Here is a 17,113-nt window from a genome sequence, read left to right as displayed (position 1 = left end):
CACTACTATCTATCTCTCTATCTATAAAAGCAAGAAACGCCTCAGATTCCGTATGTGGCTTGCGCATGGCACGAAGGTGTGCATCCTCGATTTTGAAGATTTTTTAATTAATTTTTCAAAATATAATTATTAACATAGGACGTGTTGCAGCATTGCACTCTTTCTGATTGGACGCCTTTTAGGGGAGCTCCGCCCCATTGTGTGATAGGCCTACACCTGGTCAGTAACACAATTCACTCTGGATTTCCACCCTGAGTCATCTCATCTGTTAGTCTATTTAGCCTACCTATCTTTAGGAGTTTTAAAGTGCGCTACAAGGTTTGATTTTCCAATAATATTCAAATAGTTTCCAGCGAATATCAATGTTCAATGTGTATGTGCTGGATGGTGTGGTACCTTATGAAAAGTAAGTGTTTTATGGAGTTGCAGACGTTGTAGTGGTCTGCATGTAATGTGCAAATTCTGTTATTCGCAATTCTACTTAATCTCCCACTATACGAATACATACTTTCTACGGGTCTGCACCAGTGTTTACAAAAACTAAAAAAAGATAGTTTTCTGATCATATTTAATAAAGTTGGGCAAACACTTGTAGGGGTGTTTTTTTAAAAATAGAAAAGAAGTCTCAGGAAATCATTGTAAGTGGAAATATGTATCATCTTAATGGATTGATTGACACATCTTGGAGTGTTTATGTGGTCATAAAAGCCCAGTCTCACTCCTCCCTTGTCAGATACTGACACTTTGTCACAACCCCCAGCGTCTGATACTGACACATTAGGCACCTTTGTTTAAACCAATCAGGGGCAATATTAGACAATTGGATATGCAACAAAGAGCGCAAAAGTCTGTCCAGGGTGTACGAGATTGGTGGTCCGCTTTGACCCAGGAGACTTTATTTGGGTCCTGTGTGAAACCAAGAGCCAAAAGTTCTTATTTGGAGTCAATCTGTGTAACGGTGTCAGGTTGTAAGTAGTTGTTTTTAAACCCCACGCTCTGCTCAAACCCTAACCTTAGTCAACTGGTTTTATTGATTCAATTAGAGTCACTTTTCCTGCATAGAAATTTGTTTCCCACTCTATCTGGTTAAAAATGATATGTGTTAAAAACACATATCATTTTTCAAAATGATGAAAATGATGATGAAAATGATGAAATTCAAAATATTCCCAGAGAAAAGCAGAAAAGTGACCCATCAGAGAAATGACTGATGGAAAAGCAATAAATCACAGTGGGGCCGATGTAACCATTTCTTGTGAACATAGAAGATTATGTTGAAAAGCCAATATGCATGTAACTAGCAGAAACTGAAACTGTGTCTGACATGTCCAAGACCGAAACAAGAGGTGCCTTGTGTGGGGCGGTATGAACGCAGACGGCCGTGAGAAAACGTTGGTTTCTGATGAGTTGGGATGAGAATGGATTGGGCCATGTGATATTGTTATTTGCACCAAATCAGTTGTTTGTTTTCTACCAAATTAAAGTGAAATCTGTTTAGAAGCTGACGACAAATGCCCAAAACTGACACAAGCACAGAACAGACACTATAACCTTTGCAAAGGCAATAACAAACCTTAACTGTTGAATAAGTGGTAGCTGGGAGGTATGAAGAGAATGTCCTAGCTGGAGGGTTAAATGTTTTATCTTCGGGGGTGTCTACTGATCAGCCATCACTGTGTCTCTCGAGAAGATCTCTAACACAAAGCTGCTATTTCAAGCTGCTGCTGTGCTCTGAGCCCTACTCATATAACAGGCCTGATAGTCTTCTAGCAGTATGCATCATTTCAGCAGTAAAATCCAGAAGGCTCTTACCCCAGTTACACAACATCCACAATTCTGTTGTTATATGAATATGCACAACATCTGCAGCTGTTACAGCATTTTGACACAGACAGGAGAATAACTTAGTGGAAAATTGAAACATTTAGTTATAAAAATTCTCAAAAACGAAGTGCTGTGACATGCAGATTGATATTAAAAGTACAGGGGACTTTGACAACATACCGATACACAGTAAATATGGTCTTTTACAGGTGAAGCACACAGTTTTTTCCTTGATCAGAAACTGTACAGTGTTAAATAACTGGCAGGTACCAGTAGTGTTAAATGTGACCTCAATAACATTAATATCTATCTGTATGGGAAAAGTGCAAAGATGTATATATCAGCAGTTTTGTATTACACAGACAAAAAAGGATGAGCGGCCTGCTCTGACAGCAGGGGAATAATGCACCAATGACAAAGACAACGACAATATTGCACCTCTGACACGACAAATGTCCGGACAAACACACAAATGTAAAGCCGGCAACATTCTCACAAGAATGTTACAAGTTTTAAACCGTTTCTAAGCAATATATAACACATCATTTCATACTTTTTTGGTTCAAACAGCCCTTCATTGAAGGTTACTCTGCAAACAGACCTCAGCACCTCCTTTCACGTACACCATCCTCAGCAGAGAGAAGGAACAAAAACAAAAGATTATCAAATGAACGACCCTTAATTTCAAACTGCATATACAACATATCCTGTACAAATTAACATCTCTTTTACAGAACATTTAAATAAAAAGATATAAAGCTTTACATTCCCCGGCACACACACCATAATAAAGTTTCCATTCTAATGTCAACAGCATTCATTTTTTATGCATAACGTCTCTGAGTCCCTAAACACAGAGGCTCAAAAGCAGTATCTGGAATGTTTTCCTATTCTGACTGTCCCTCTCTGTTCTCTGTGTTCTTGCTTGCATCCTTCACTGGAGGATACTGAGGGCAAGATTAATAGAGGAAATGCAAAGCGCTGCACTCCCCGTTTCTAATCAGCCACACTGGGGACGGCACTGAAGTGGATGGGGAAGTGTTGTTGTTGTTGTTGGCAGCCTGGGCCTAATCATGACATTGAAATGCTCCTTTTCACTGCGGTGCAAGTGATCAGAGCGCTCTGCCTGCCAAACTTTTTTTTTTCTTTTTTTTTTACAGGCCGATGACCCAGGCTAGCAAAAGAGAGGGGGGGATGAAAAATGGAGTTATATAAACATTTATCTGAGAAAAGCTGCTGCGGAGGCAGAAATGTTCTCATTGATTCGAGTCGGCGAGGACAAAACTGCCCACAGACTCAGCTTTTTTTAAAATTCAACTACCACCTTGAATGGCAAACAAAGGACTTAAATCACAAAAAAACACAATTTTCTTTTCCATTCATCTGCAACAATTGTGCTCTCAGATTGCTTCATGAATGTCACCCAGGCAAAATAGTTAGGGACTGTCATAAAATTACTGGAGTGGGGAGGGCGGATATATTTTAATGCTTTATTTAGGCACTACTCTTGACTTGTTTCAGGTCCTCTAATAAATTAAATGTCATTCAAATTCAATCCAGTTATATTTTATAAACATACTTTTGTATTAGGCTTAAACTGTATCTATGTTTTCATACCTTCCTGACATTCGCATACGGTATATGAAGGTATTTCTATTAGTGTGTGAGACGGAGGCAGTCCGTAAAGTATTCCAAAATAAAATGACAAAAGCTGCCCACAACAGCTTGGTCCGTGCTCACCTTTATCATCGGGACTTAACCCAAAAATTCCCAACAGGCGCAGAAGCTTTGTACTTTCTTAATAATCCTGAAAGTCGCCATTTGTCTCTATGAAACCAATATTTATACGATAATCATCTCCCCAATAACCACCAATGCCTACATGTGAAATGGAATTAACAATCTCCTAATTTATGACAAACATTAAATAATTAAATTTGTTTAAAATTATACTTGTCATGGGTAAAATAAATACCCGAAACAGTGACAGGATGGTTGTGCTTTGCATATGGCAAAGCAAAACTTTATGACCCACTGTGCACACCTGTGATCTTATCCCAATATTTTTATTAATCTCTGAAGGAAATACTGAAATATAAACCTAGGGTAAAAGACACTTTTATAAAGACCAGATAAAGACACTTCTTTGCTCTTCCAAAAAATCCAAAGTGCTGTCCCCTCAGCACAAAGGAAGCGTATATAACCCTTTTCCTTTTTCTGGCCTCTCCATCCCCATAAATAATTTGTGTACAGTCCCTTAACCTGGATAACTTTACATGTATAAATTTAACTTCCTCTGTAAGACCACTCACTGATTTTTAACCTGGACAATGAGGTTATTCTTGCATTTAAATCAGCCCTGCTTCCAAAAATGATGTGCAATAAAGCATTCTCATTTGTAAGAGGAATTATTTAAGGTACAGGCAATCAGAATCCTTTTTTCAGTCGGTTCAAATTTGCCGTTGAACAGCATACTCTTCGAAATGCTCCAATTTCTGTCACAATTACTTCACATCAAATCAAACTGTACAGAACGACAAGAAAGGAAAGAAACAGTGTGAGAGAACAGAAATCATCAGACAAACAAGAATAGGAAAGTGAGCGTGAAATGACTTCTAACACAGAAATAATTACACATTACACAGTGACTCAAGTCACTATGAAATGTGTTCAAGCATGGCAAAGTCGCTGTCCTTCATGTGTGTGAACAGCCTCAGACAGCTGACTTCCTTATCTTTCTGTCGGAGAAGTTCAACGAGTCGGGCTTGAAGACTGTGAAGGCAGCACAGTAAGGACTTCCTCTGGCACAGATACAAGAAGGGGGCTGTGAGACGACAACACTGATGTTACCTCAAGTCGCTATGTACAATAAAAAGCCCTGTAGGTCACTGAAGAGACAATATAGTGTAATTTACATGCTGAAGTCTGTGATGATTATCCTCTTGGTCAGGCCGGCTATGACAGACTGGCTATCCGTTGTTTGATGATGAGGCCCAGCGATTCATCCATGCAGACGCGGAAAAAAAAAGTGACAGTTTTTTTCCCACATTAGAGTGTAATGCCAGCTGACAAACATGTTGATGCCTTTCATCCCGTTAATAATTTGAACTGTTAATGATCCAGAAAGATTGAGAAGAGTTATTGGTTCACTGACGCCAGTCACAACAGTTAGTGGTTGAGCAGGTAAGACAAACAAGATTGTAGATTGTATTCAGAGACTCCATAATGGAGAACGAAAATAGGAAGCAAAAAAAACAAAAGCAAGCCTAAGCATACTGAAGTCTGAATGCCGGCAAAAGCTGAAAGCAGATTTAAAACTTTGAGTCCGTCCAGTGTATAGAAAGATACGGCTGTATTGTGTCACTGATGCTACATCCACACTAATACATTTCAAAGCGAAGTACAGCACAGTGCAAGTCGCAAGTGCAGTGTCGCCCATAGACGTGTTGGTCTTAAAACGAGTTGTGGTCAGGCGCTATCCTGAGGCAGCAGAAACTAATTACACCATTGACCAACAAAAACACGGTCTAAAGTCAGTGGTGCAGTATTTCCTGCCATTAAAAGTGCGCACCAGGTTAACAAGCAAACACTGGTGTAACAAGGATTGCCGTGGGCTCTGAGGGATTGGGTCATAAATATAACATTAACATATAACATTCTGATTAATAGCAGACATGAAATCACAAAAAGAATGTCAGCAGAAGTTACTGATGGGAAAGTTGGATGTACGTGTCTGCTTGATTGTTACCAGAAGTCTCCGTATATCAAAACATTTACAATGCATGCCAGTTGCAAGAAAACAACAACAGACCGCCAATAAAAACAGTGTGATCACAAAGAAAACTAGCGATTAAAAAATAACTTTTTCTTTATTTTAATGACAAAATGCTATCTCAATATTATCACAACTTGTATATATTAATGTTAATGTATGTAATAACTTAGTGCCATTTCTGGTTTTGGCAGCCGACTCTTATAACTCTTGCTGTAATTAAAGTTTTGTTGTTTTCCCTCTGCAACCGACGTGCGTGTGTGACGCTAGAGTGACGTGCTCAACCAAGCCCTCAATCGTGCTATTACAGCTCCCTTTTTTTTTTTAACATCAAATAACCAGCTAAAACCAAAATTTTCAGAGACCTGAACAAACAGGATAGCGGGATAAGAACTACCTAAAATGACAGAAAACATTTTGGGACCTCTTTTGGGACTTTAGCTTTTCGTTTGGCTCATGTCCCTTCACTAACACGGAGGAGTGGGATGTATAACATATACTGCAGCCCACCACCAGGGGGCGATCAAGAAGTTTTGGCCTCACTAGTGTAGAAGCGCAGAACTGTCATAGAGTCTGTCGTCCAGACTAAAATGCAACCACCAAGTTTTTCTTAACCAAAACTTGTCGTTCCTGTATTACTGAATTTTAAGGGTTCGTAAACACTACAGTAGTGTGGACGTGAGGCATCGACGTAGCAAATGACTCGCTTTTTAAAACATAAAGGTATTAGTGTGGATGAAGCTTATTTGAAGGAAATGTGTGGATGAAGGGGTGAGCACACAGTGGTTCAAGCAAAGAAACTTGTTGAAATTTAAGATGTTGAGGGGAGCATCGTTAAGACTCAAGAGGAGGGCTCGTCTTCGTGCAGGTCCTCCAGCTCTCCTTCTCTGGGGCCATCTCCTGTGCTGCTCTTTCTGAAATAAGAAATGAACGGATAGACAGAGAAAGCAGTCAATATAAAATCATTTTACTATTAAACTTGTGCTTCCAAATGCAGCACAACAAGAGAATCTTTTTCCCCCGTTTTTTTGTTACATGACGAATGTTAAAGACACAATGTAAGACAGCATTGGATGACAGCAGGAGGGAGATGAGAAAACTCTCTGAGATGATAGCTGGGGAAGGGTTAGGCTACTCCATTAGTTCTCATGATGGGGAGAAGCGAGTCGAGGAGTTTAAGATGATGATGGGCGCAGCGGCTGGTAGATGTTGGACAGACTGCATTGCACAAAGTGTTACCTGAGCGAGGGGTGAAGTTTTAAAGTGGGCCGGAAGGGCCACGAGTCCCTGCAGCAAAGTGGGAGAAAAGATGGAAAAGTCACAGGTGAGAGGTCAAAGGTCACCTCAGGGGGTCAAAGGCATGGTCGCTGGTGGAGAGGAGGTCCCCCAACACACTTTACCTGACGCTGCTACTTTATGTGTAGCTTCAATGCAAGTGCTGAAATGGCCCATCAATTGATCGACCAACAGAATAATGATCAACAATTAGTTACAAAACAAACAACAAAAAGTTATTGCTTTTCATACAAATATTATAATTTAATATTTTGGGATGCTGACTGCTCAGCCAAAATAAGCAAGATTAAAAAGTCAACTTTTTAAAAAACTTATTTACAGTTTAAACATTTAACATTTTTAAAGGGGCTCTCCACCAATTTTAGAAATCAAGTTCAGGTTACTCATCATATAGAGTACTATTCAGAGTGTTAAAACAGTTGTAAGACGTCTGAAGGAGTTTTGTCTGAGAAAAACAACTTGGTGATGTCACAGTGATGTCATCAGGGTTATCTCAACTAGGACTTGAAACCGACACTGGAAATCTGTGTAACAATCTGAGGATGGATATTTTGAAAAACATGTCCAACAAACATGGTCTAACAATGGCATTGTTGCATTATGGGAAATGTAGGATTGAGTGGGTTTGAAGCCTGACACACTATGGACCAAAAGTCAGGATATATTGGCCCATTGCTGCATATTCTGGAAAAAATATTTAATTGCGATAATTTTTGACTGATGTTGCAAGCGTGATATGATTCATGATATTGGAAAAAGTTATCATTTTTGCAACATAATTCATATTTCTATTGACTATTATATTAAATGTGAGGATATAGAATACAATGTGTTGGCCAGGACATCTCTGCAGCACCACACTACTTCATTGAGGTATGGTAGGTTTGGTATTTTGACACATATTTCTTCCATGGTTTGGTTTCTCAGTTTCTAACTTGACTAAGAAAACCTTAATTAAACCAAGATGCTGTAAAAATATTATCTCATTTCCTCCATAGTGTTCAGATTCAGAGATAATAAAACAGGCCTACTATTTTCCACACAGAAAATGGATCAGGAATCAATAAGGAATTGGGCCGATTAGCAAAATCAATAATGGTATTGATTAAAACTTATCTATATCCATCCCTACTCTTTGGGCTCATAGAGGATGTTGTTTTAATCGACTCAAATATGTACAATAATAATGTCAATAAAGCCTTTAAGGCAAATTTGTAATGTTTGATATTGGCCCCAATAAACAAAACTGAAAGTGAAACAGACTGGTGGGAACAGATGCTACAAAATGCTCCATATAAGACATAAGGTTGTTGTTCAGGGTCTTTTTTCTTTTATAGTCAGAAACTGGGAGCTAACTCACTCAGGGTTTCATCCTACTGAACGCTTTATCTGACAAAACCTCTGTTTTTCTATTTTCCAGCAGGGGGCAGTATTGTTCTAATCTCCCTACACGTCCTCTGAAAACACCTTCACCTTAGATGGCAGCTCTGTGACTGCCTCAGTGTAACAGGGGAAACCTCGGCCTAGATAGATGAGAAATCATCTAATAAAAGCCTCAAAATGGGAGATTAAGAGTCTCCTTCATATTCAGCACTCAGCAGAAGCCAATCTTTATGACAAAGTCTACTGGACACATGGCACAGATTATTGTCCCAAAGGCACCCACAATAGAGCAGCTATAGATGCTCCATCTCACCCACGGCTGCACTGTATATGTTGGAATCACACAAAGGGATAAGATGATTGGCTGTTTCCCCTGTGAGGCGTTCAATCCAGGGAAGAGAAAAACCAAGGTCAGCCTGATCTGTATCATTCTTTGTCACTCTGAATCCCTCTAGCCTTGAAAGCTTAAAGCAACACACAAACACACTTATAAAAGCTGTAAGCTCCACAGCATACAATGAAAGAATGAATTATGGTGCTATGGCAACCCAAAGCAGCAGCTGCTGCCGCAGGAGTGAATGGTAGTTAACCTGAAAGAGCAGACAGAGGAGACAGGTGCGAAGTAGCGATCTATGTCAGAGTCTCAAGCATCTCTGCAATAACAATAAGCCTCTGTGGTTTGCTTCTTTATCTCCATGGATGAGATATAGAGGTAAGTGGTAAGAGGTAAGAGGAGTGTGCTTACATGAGCAGGCTGCCAGGTGCAGACATGGACCTCTCCTCTCTCCTGCTAGGACACTCGAAGGGGTTACTGAAGGAGCGCTTCCTCAGCATGGCTCTGACCAAAATCTGAAATATTCACAGACACAGCACAGTTACAAAGACGCCTGCGGTTCTGCACAGACAATACAGAAGACGGATACATTGTGAGACTTGCACAAAGGGGGTCGAAGCAAACTAGAATATGTGGTTGCAGTTGTTTTTGTGCCATAAACTGAACAAAAAGGTAGAGTGCATATAGCTATTTGCACGAAGCAATTTGCTCAGAGTTTTACTGCATAGTGGGTGGTTTTACACAGAAACTGGTGAGGAAGAATCGCTTGTTTTTAAGGCTTTAAGACTCATCGTGTTACTGTGATTTTTTTAATGAGTATTAGAACCTTTTATCAGACTATGATCAGTGCTTGGTTGATCATTTTAACATGCATTTAGAGTTTCAGTGTGAGACTTTATGATAGCTGATAGATGCAGCAGACTGATGGCTCTGGATGGATAAAGCACAAAGTTGTGTTTATATGTTTATATAACCCCAGTTCCAAAAATGTCAGGATGCTGTGTAAAAATGTAAAACAGAATGGGATCATTTGCATTGAAAACTGTAAAAAGATAATGTAAATTTAATGTTCAAACTCATAAACCTGATTGTTTATTGTAAATATACATTATACATATATAAATTCTGAATTTCATGCCAGCAACAGATTTAAAAGAAAGCTGGGACAGTGACAAAAAACATCTGTTTGGAGAATTCCACAGGTAAACATCTTCATTTGGTAGTATCATGATTGTGTATAAAAGTACTGATATTTGTTTAGCTATTTCATTTGTATTTCATTTGTTTTCTTTTATAGAACTGGTTGAGTCATTTGTATAACACTAAATACAATTTTAAATATAGTTAGCCTAATAGCATAGTTGTCTAAGTCATATTTGAACGTTTTAGGAAAACAAGAAAAAACTAAATTTTTAGCAAGCACATTCATTTTTTAAAAATATTGTAACATTAAGTTAAAATTACTTAGGCATTTATGCTATTAGGCTAATGATTGACAATCTGTGAATTTTCCCTCTAAAATTAGTATCCAAAAATTCCACTTGAGTCAGACTCTACTGTCAGAGACGTGCATTAACAGAAGTTTCACGTTTAAATTGTATTATTATTGGTTTCCAACCTGTTTCTCTATTTGTAAATGTCAATTGATTGGTAGTTTGGTGGCTCCTTGGACAAGATGCCGATACTGTGTTACTGGTTGTATGAATGTTGAATGGTTTACTCATTGTGGCCACCAGTTTATGGATGTGTGTTTGTGAGAATGGGTGAATGATTGTTTGTCCTGTTAAAGCTTTGAGTGGTCGCTACATCTAGAAAAGTGCTTCACAAGTGCAATCCATTTACCATTACATATCATTTCATCATTATTACATGTGTAAAACTACAGTGTTTAAAGTGTACATATGAACACACCATCAACTGCTGCTAACCAGGGCAACTAAATATGCTGTGAGCAATACTGTTGTATGGACTCAAGGTTCACACACAAATCATCTCTTTCCTGTACAGTCATGGAAAATAGTATTAGACCACCCCTGTTTTCTTCAGTTTCTTGTTCATCTTAATGCCTGGTACAATTAAAGGTACATTCATTTGGACAAATATAATGATAACAACAAAAATAGCTGATAAGAGCTTAATTATAGAGCTGATACCTCGCCATTTTCCATGGTTTTCTTGATCAGGATTTTGGTTGTTATCAAGAAAACCATGGAAAATGGCGAGGTATCAGCTCTATAATTAAGCTCTTATCAGCTATTTTTGTTGTTATCATTACATTTGTCCAAATGAATGTACCTTTAATTGTACCAGGCATTAAAATGAACATGAACATTGAAGAAAACAAGGTCGGTCTAATAATTTTTTCCATGACTGTATGTACACTACCGCTCAAATTTTTAAAGTTTAGGGGGTCATTTAGAAATGTCCTTATTTTTTAAAGAAAAGCATAATTTAGTGTTGAAAGGCTGATTGATCATTAAAACACCTGAGCATTATGTTAGCACAGCCCAAAACTGCTTTGAGAAGCAATAAAATTATCCTTCCTATATAGAGGTAAAATTGGAGATTTGTACATGTTAAAATGATTATTTATACCCTTGTCACGTCCTTACTATATTTTTGATTCATTTTGTAACTTATCTCATGAATAAAACAGTTTGTTTTCATGGAAAACTACACTGACATTTTCTGGGTGATCCTAAACTTTTGAGCGCTAGTGTGTACCATGCTCTATCTTTAATAACCTATATATCTCATATTGCATAGCTCATTCCCTTTTCTCATTACACCATTATTACTTTACCCACAAGCCTAATTTCCATACATTTACAAAGTGATACGTTTTATCTATCTCATCCCATCTTATCTCACATCTTACTGTCATTTATTTTATTTAATCTTTACAGGACTAGTGCTATAATTGCATCTTGTGCTTTTATTGCTGTGCTGACCTCTTCATTATACTGTTGACCCGGTAAATAAAACTGAATTGATATCATTGTGATCTTTAGAATCGACCCCCTGCTTCCTCATTAGTTTGTAAACATGTAACGTGTCTATATTGCGCTATAGATCCAAGGATCAATGGTATTAATAATTTCAAATGTGCCCTTTATGAGAAGCTGTGCATGCTTATGCAACTACATGAGCTTGTTTCCAAATTAGTGCAACATTAGAGCATATTATATATATCATATTATATTATACAGTCATGGAAAAAAGTATTAGGTGGTTTATTTTAATGCCTGGTCGACTAAAGGTACTTTTGTTTGGACAAATATGGTGGTAAAAACAAAAATAACTAAGGGTAAAAAAAAAAGTTTAATAAGAGCTGATATCTAGCCATTTTCCATGGTTTTCTTGATAATAACAAAAATCATTATAAAGAAAAAATATGGAAAATGACTAGATATCAGCTCTTATTAAACTCTTATGAGCTATTTATGATGTTATCATTATATTTGTCCAACAAAGAAAACAAGAAAATGAAGAAACCAAGGGCAGTCTAATAATTTTTTCCATGACTGTATTATATTATATATAGAGCCAGATGATGTAGCATCTGGTTTCCCCCATTAAAAGGAAGTAGTTCATTTGCAGTTGGAGTGTTATGGTTTATGTAAAATATTGTACATGTTTACCCTTATGTTCAAAGGAAAAGCTGCAAAAAAAGGTGGGCGCCAATATGCTTTTATTTTATTTCAGAGATAAGAGGAAACTTTGTCCTTGTGATCAAGACTGCCTTCTAAAATGTACAATCACTATGTTGCTGTACTTTGTCACAATCATGGAGCAGAGGGGACTGCAGGCAGTCGTTTGGGAACAGCCACTCTCAGAGCTTCACCTCTCTTGGAAATAATGAGCATAAAATGTATCAATTTGACACAAAAGTGCCTCTCAGGGCTCCTTACCACAGCAGAGAGGCTGGGGACAAACTTGACAGAGTTCTGGATGTCCTCCTCTGTCACCTCCACCACAGAGCAGTGCTCCTCCTCCAGAGGCAGGGGGTCGGTGCCTCCCTGGGTCACCCACTGGTCCATCTGTACGCACACAGGACATGATGATACATGAGCAGCTGTACAGCTTTATATGATGCCCGTTCACCTGTATACATGTTTCAAGTTTATTCTAGAGCTGGGGTCTCAAACTCAACTGTCTCGCTGGAGGCAGTATCAAAATGACCAAAAAAACACACAAAATTACAAAAAAAAGGACTCAAAATGATAGAAAAAAACTAAATTACTTAAAAAAAGACACAAAATGACCAAAAAAAGACACAAAATGACAAAAAAGACACAAAATGACTGAAAAAACGCTAAATTAATTTAAAAAACAAAACACAAAATGACCAAAAAATGAAACAAAATGACCCAAAAAATACACAAAATTACGAAAAAAAATACACAAAATTACTAAAAAAAGACACAATCCCCCAAAAATGACACAACATTATTTAAAAAAGACAAAAAATTACCAAAAAAAAGACAAAAAATTACCAAAAAAAAAAGACAAAAAATTACCAATAAAAGACACAAAATTATATTACATAACATTTCCACTTCTTCCGGTAACAACAACACGGCAGATAATAAACGTTCCGGTAGCAGCTGCCTTTCTTATGGTTAACGTCGTCATAGAAACAAGTGAAACAAAGCTCCAGCTTGCACAATAAAGGGACCTTCCACACACAACACGGTAAAGTGCCATTCATATAAAACTCATATTAAACTTATATCAAGGTAAGGGCCACAAAATATCGTCACAAGGGCCACAATTGGCCCGCGAGTTTGAGACCCATGTTCTAGAGGATGTCTGCAGTTTTTATTCATGATCAAGCCCTGCAGAGCATTCATATTTTATATCATCATTCTAAAGCAAGGCAAGCTGTTTAGATTTATATACAAGCATTTTCTTCCAGTCACACAGCCAACTGTTTTGATAAATGTTGTTTTGCTACAAAAACCCAACTGCAAAAGACTAAAAGGGTGCTTGAGACAGATAATCCATCACGGTGAGTGACCAGCTTATTTTTGTCAAAGTTTTATTTCTCAGGGTGGCAAAGGCTGGAAAACAAGCAGTATGCATGGCGAAGACGGTTTATAGTGGCTGCTATAGTATACACAACATCCCATACCCATACTCCCATACATAAAAAAACTGCTTTAAAAAAATGAGACAGAAATGTTAGTTAATACACAGTGTAGCACTAGCAGAGCATGTTTTGTTTGTGTGTGCACACAGGGTTATGCATGATGCCTAATTATCTCTTGTTCCATAAACACAAACAGAGTCTCTGGTGAGAAAATGACTCACTGACACATGATCAGATTGTGTCATGGAAAGACCGTGGGTAGAGGGGAATAACATCTGTCCATGCTGGTCCTGAACGTCCCCCTGTAACTACTGACTCAGTCCTAATGCAGCCCTCGGTAGGGACTAACAGGTTTCATCATGCCCTGGAGCATCACGGCATGTGGACTGAACCCTCCTGTACGTACCACAGTGAGGTCTTCTGAGCCAATCACAGGCATGCTGTGTCCGAGCATGTAGTCCTTGTTATGATAATGTCTGTTATCCTGGGGAAAAAAATGACCGACCCCGTGGTCTCGTTTACATCTGCTTTATTCTTTGCGTTACCTTGATCTCAGGGATGGTGATCCTGGTATCTGGGTTCTTGTCCAGCATCCGCAAGATCAGAGTCCGCAGCTCTTCACTGATCGTTGGTCTGCAAGAAACACAGAATAATGAGTTGAGAAAATATCTGGACATTTTGAAATTATGAGAAAATGGACATCAGGGATATTCATAGCTCTATTTAGAGCAGCTGTGGCATCTTGTGACTGCTTAAAATAAGCTATGTCTTCTTATAACCCCTGTGTATACCACACACAGACAGAAAGTACACAGTCTTTGTAATTTTCTCACCTTTGTGATAATGCTGGATTATTTTGGTGTCTATTACGTTGTACATGCTTAACTCCTAAAACTTATTGTAGTTGTTGATGGGTAAAATAATCAGCTGTTGAAGTAAATGAAAACTATTTGTAACCGTGATTCCTATCCAGGGCTGCTACTTTTTGATCAAGATAAATTGGAATATTGTTGACTAACTCGCTCACCTAATTAAAAAAACAAAAAAGAAATCATAATTTGATTTAAAAAACGTATCCTCATTAAATCAGCTCCAACATCTGAACACAACATGTAATGAGACTGCATGAAAAAAGAAGTACTGTAGTTAACAAGCAAGCAAAATAATGGATGATTGGTTGAAATAGTTAGCATAAAGTAAGGAATTAACAAATAAAATACTAAAAGTAAAGGATACGCAGGTAAATGAATCAGGGATTAACAAATGCATAAACAGTTGAAACAGTTAGCTAAATGTAGGCTAATGATAAACAGTTAATTTTTTAGCTAAAAGTAAAGGATATAAAATGAATAATTTGCAAGAAATTAATAGATAAGCAAGTGAAACAGTTTGCTAAAATTATGCTAATTATAAACAGTTAATATTTAGCTAAAAATAGGCCTACTGTCATGGATAATGTGTTGAAATAGTTGGCTGAATGTAATGGACAAACAATTTACTAATAGATAAAGGTAATGTACAAATGGTAAAAAATAGGCGAGTAGGCTAAAAGTAATGTATACATGGCTGAAATAGTCAGCTAAAAGTAATAGATCAACAATAATTAGCAAAAACATTATGGATAATCAGTTGAAACAGTTAGAAAAAAGTAGGCTAATGATAAACAGTTAATATTTAGCTAAAAGTAGGCTACAAATACTACTGTAATGGATAATGTGATGAAATAGTTAGCTAAAACAAATGGCCAAACAATATGTTAATATATAAAAGTAATGTATAAACAGTTAAAATATGCTAGTAGGCTAAAAGTAATGTATAAATGGTTGAATTAGTCAGCTAAAAGTAATAGATAAACAATTAATAATTAGCAAGAAATAATGGATAAACAGTTGAAATAGTTAGCTAAAAGTATGTTAATGATAAACAGTTAATATTCAGCTAAAAGTAAAGGACAAAGAATGAATAACTAGCAAGAAAATGAATGATAAACAGTTAAAACAGTTAGATAAAAGAAGGGTAATGATAAACAATTATTTTTTAGCTAAAAGTAAAGGATATATAATTACTAATTAGCAAGAAAATAATGGATAAACAGTTGTAGCAGTTAGCTAAAATAAGATTAATGATAAATAGTTATATTGAGCTAAAAGTAAAGGACACAAAATTCAAAGCTAAAGGTGATGGCTTAATGGTTGAATTCACTGAAATGAATGGCTAAGCATAAGAAATAGCTAAAATAGCTAAATAGCCTCAGTAATGGATACAGTAATTGGATAAAATAAATGGTGGTGCTTAGGGAGTTCTTGAGATCCGACAGCCCTGTGGGGGTGTAAGTGACACAGTGTGGGACGGGGGAAGTAGTATACAGCCTATTTTATTCTTCTGAGCTACTGTAGGTGAAATGCTCTAAAATATATATAACAGTGAGATTAATCTGTGATATCAAGTTTCGAGTTTACCATATGGAGATGGACTTTCATTGTTGCATTTCACTGACACTGATACAATAAAACCATAATGTATGGTAGAAATAGAGGAATATAGAGGTTATTAGTGTCTCAGTAGAATAAATAGATGTGAGCTCAGCCATTGATCACAATGCACTACACCTACAGTATAATGGCCCCATCAGTGCTGACAACAAGGTGCTGCTAACCGTCATTGATTGGTACAGTGTGGAGATGATTGAATTAGGTGATGCGATGTGATACTCTGTCTGGGAGAAAGGTGGCGTTTAATGAACGATCCTTCCCCACAGTCATGGAGTCTGTCGCGGCCACCGGGGGAAGACACTTATCACCGACAATATGACACCCTGTCCTCAGAAATACTCCAACTGCCACTCACAGCCCCTTCACATCGGCTGTGTTTATACTTACTCAGTCTATCACCACTTCCAGCTTCTGCCTAGGTTTCTCTCTCTTGTTCTCCCTCTGTCTTTTCATTGTCATTCACTCAATAAGACTTCCATGTTAACCTTCTATGCAAAGTGAAGAGAGGAAGCACATGTAATATATTCTAGCAGGTCAGGCCTATATGGTATTGCATAATCCATCCATTCTTGATCTGCTACCTCTCTACGAAGCATCCAGACCCCTTAGGTCATCCTGAACTGGCTTGTTGCGTGTCCCAAGAACAAGAACTAAGCGAGGTGAGGCAGCTTTTAGTTATTATGCTCCTCACCTGTGGAACAAACTACCTGCAGATCTGAGGTCAGCTCCTTTAAATCAGGACTAAAAAACTGTTGTTTACTGCAGCGTACTCTTAACTTTAACACTTATCTGCTCTACTCTACTGCCCTTACTTTTTAACTACGCAATGTTTGACTTGTGCTTTTTATTATTTTATCTATTTTCTTATCCTGCTGTATCTTATTTTATCTTATTTGTATTTTTATTCCTATTTCCCTGTT

General features: G+C 37.5%; 1 protein-coding gene across 2 annotated transcripts in view; it reads right to left on the bottom strand.

Moving 5' to 3' along the window:
- Positions 1 to 1,133: 1,133 nt before the first annotated feature.
- Positions 1,134 to 17,113, bottom strand: part of camkk1a (calcium/calmodulin-dependent protein kinase kinase 1, alpha a) — a 93,610-nt gene continuing 77,630 nt past the window's right edge. The window contains exons 13-17 of one of the 2 annotated variants that reach the window (XM_059351140.1): positions 14,247 to 14,334; positions 12,521 to 12,649; positions 9,021 to 9,124; positions 6,836 to 6,883; positions 1,134 to 6,510 (exon numbers count right to left, since the gene is read on the bottom strand). In XM_059351140.1, coding sequence (XP_059207123.1) covers positions 6,438 to 6,510; positions 6,836 to 6,883; positions 9,021 to 9,124; positions 12,521 to 12,649; positions 14,247 to 14,334 — 442 coding nt within the window. In that variant the 3' untranslated portion in view covers positions 1,134 to 6,437. The remainder of the gene's footprint in view (positions 6,511 to 6,835; positions 6,884 to 9,020; positions 9,125 to 12,520; positions 12,650 to 14,246; positions 14,335 to 17,113) is intronic. The other variant, XM_059351141.1, reaches the window with a different exon arrangement.

The sequence above is a fragment of the Centropristis striata genome, chromosome 15, assembly GCF_030273125.1.
Source record: "Centropristis striata isolate RG_2023a ecotype Rhode Island chromosome 15, C.striata_1.0, whole genome shotgun sequence".
NCBI classification, from domain to species: Eukaryota; Metazoa; Chordata; class Actinopteri; order Perciformes; family Serranidae; genus Centropristis; species Centropristis striata.
The sequence above is the reverse complement of the archived record's forward strand: the minus strand, read 5'-3'. Positions and strand labels throughout refer to the sequence as shown.